Source organism: Plasmodium falciparum (genome assembly GCF_000002765.6).
Source record: "Plasmodium falciparum 3D7 genome assembly, chromosome: 9".
NCBI classification, from domain to species: domain Eukaryota; phylum Apicomplexa; class Aconoidasida; order Haemosporida; family Plasmodiidae; genus Plasmodium; species Plasmodium falciparum.
Genome location: NC_004330.2, coordinates 732,501 through 735,000, shown reverse-complemented (window position 1 = coordinate 735,000; position 2,500 = coordinate 732,501). Strand labels below are relative to the sequence as shown.

The 2,500-nt window shown below is 17.9% G+C and overlaps 2 protein-coding genes across 2 annotated transcripts in view; both read right to left on the bottom strand.

Annotated features, from left to right (window-relative positions):
- PF3D7_0917800 (conserved Plasmodium protein, unknown function) overlaps positions 1–372 on the bottom strand; it is a gene marked incomplete at both ends in the record, with an annotated part of 1,314 nt that extends 942 nt beyond the window's left edge. The window contains one exon of the mRNA XM_001352013.1: positions 1–372. This exon is cut by the window's left edge and continues 942 nt beyond it. Within this exon, the coding sequence (XP_001352049.1) occupies positions 1–372 (372 nt within the window).
- Positions 373–973: 601 nt separating this feature from the next.
- On the bottom strand, positions 974–2,050 carry PF3D7_0917700 (GPN-loop GTPase, putative; the record flags this gene model as incomplete). The annotated part of the gene is made up of 1 exon (XM_001352012.1): positions 974–2,050. One exon carries the CDS (start codon positions 2,048–2,050, stop codon positions 974–976), a length of 1,077 nt encoding a protein of 358 aa, XP_001352048.1.
- Positions 2,051–2,500: the final 450 nt, after the last annotated feature.

Genomic DNA, 2,500 nt, shown 5'->3' with positions numbered 1-2,500 from the left:
CTTATCATTTTCATTATGAAATGTTATTTGAATACAATCACATATTTTATGTATAATATCCCTAGTAATATTATCATCACACAAATTACTTGTTTTCTTTTTTAATTTTAATAAAAAAATTAAATCATACAAAACATTCATTTGAATCTTTTCAGCTCGAATCTTACTTTTCCTATATTCATTCTTAATATTAAAATTAGAAATATAACTTATCTGTTCATTATATAATGATACCATATTCAAACAATTATTTATCTCATCTCTTTTGTTCTTTATTTCACTGCCATGAAATATACTTTCCTTTCTAATATGTTCCCCATATTCATCGTTCTCTAAATCTTTCAGGTCACCGATCAACTTGTCAACATTCATGTTAAAAAATATGTACATATATATATATAAATATATATATATATATATATATATATATATAACTATAAATTATATATACATATTTTATATGAACAAGAAATAAAAAAAAAATATATATATATTTATTTACATCAAAAATGAAGAAATTATATTAAAAGGGAATAATATAAATATATATATAAATAATTTTAATATTACATATATTATTTTTTTTGAAGTGCAATATTATTTTTAATCACAAGAAAAAAAAAAAAATAAAATAGAAAAAAAAAAAAAAATAAAAAAAAAAAAAAAAAAAAAAAAAAAAAAAAAATAATAAAAAAATAAAAAAATAAAAAAATAAAAAAAAAACATTTTTTATATAATATATAAATAAAATATATATATGCGCGTACAATTCTTTACCATCTTATTAGCGTATACTATGATAAATTATATAATAATAATATATATAAAATATATATATATATATATATATTACAAAAAAAGAAGAAAAAAAATAAAATATAAATATAAATATACATATATATATATATATATATATAATTTTCTCACAATATTGTTGATGGGCCATATTTCCATTTCTTTTCTTTTTTATGTTTTATTTTTTTTCGTCTTCATCAGAGGTAGCCATAATTTTTTCTTCAATTTCATCACAATCATATTCAACATTTTCGACATATGTATCAAATAAACTATACTCTGAATATATGGAAGTAAATCTAAATCCATTAGCACCATCAATAATTTTTAATAATTTAAGAACACTAAATTTATCTTGTATATCTAAGAGGGCAAAATTTATTAAGTTATAATCTTCTACGGTTTCACAAATATATTCATTTAATTTTAGAAACTTATTTGAATATTTTTTATAATTTTTTTTTTCATTTTTTATAATATCATAAAGAAAAGGATCTTGTTTTAATTCATTATAATTTATATTATCCTTTCCCATCACATTCTTATTATAATTCTCAACGTTTGTATTTGTTGTTTTATTGTTTAGATTCTTATTATAATTGTACGATAAATTTTCATCTTCGGATGAAGAACCATTTTTATATGTTTCATATAATATTAGTTGATTTAAATTTTGTGCTTCTACATAATAGCTTAAAGGGAATTTAAGATCATTTTTAAAATATTTTAAAAGATCAATTTTCGAAAATACGTTAACATGAGGTAATTCCAGATGTATTTGACTACATAAAGATAAAAGCAAAGAACTAATATATTTATAACCATCTGAACATAAGGTACTATCAACAATATGAACAGAAGTTAATCTACAATTTAATTTATTTAATCTTAAAATTATATTTTTTAAGGCATCGTTATGTGTATATAATTCTACCTGTCCTGGTGTGTCAATAATTAAATAACAATCTTTATAAGTATTTAATTTTTCTTCTAACCAATCAATATTAATTAATAAATATTCCATACAATAAATCAATGTTCCATTCGGTCCTAAACCCATATCTGAAAATACTTTTTCTATATCTATTAAATCGCTTATATTTATATCTGCTTCATATATATCATTTTCAATAAATGGATCTAAATTTATAATTACTGTTTTTCTATTTATTTGTTTTAATATATGTGTTACTCCAGCAACGTACGTCGATTTTCCTGACCCAGGAGGACCAATAACAAGCTGCCCATACCACATACTCAAAAGTATTATAGAAAAAAAAAATAAAACAAAATAAAAAAAATATATATATATATATATATATATATAGATATAATATTCTAATTCTCAACCAAATATTTCATTTATAATATATAATTATTATTGTATACAAAAAAATACATTTGTCATAAAATATTATGATTTAATATATATTTATTTAATATTAAAAATAATATGTTATGTATATTTTTAAGGCATTTTCATTTTTTTCATTTTTTTCATTTTTTTTATTTTTTATTTTTTTTATTTTTTTTTTTGTATATATACCCACGCATCTGTATTTATATTTATGTAAATATATAAATGTTCTCATATGTTATTTTATATATATGCATTAATATTAATTCATTACCTATATATAATTATTTAACTTTATTTTTTTATTATATATACATAAAAAAAAAAAAAAATATATACATATATATA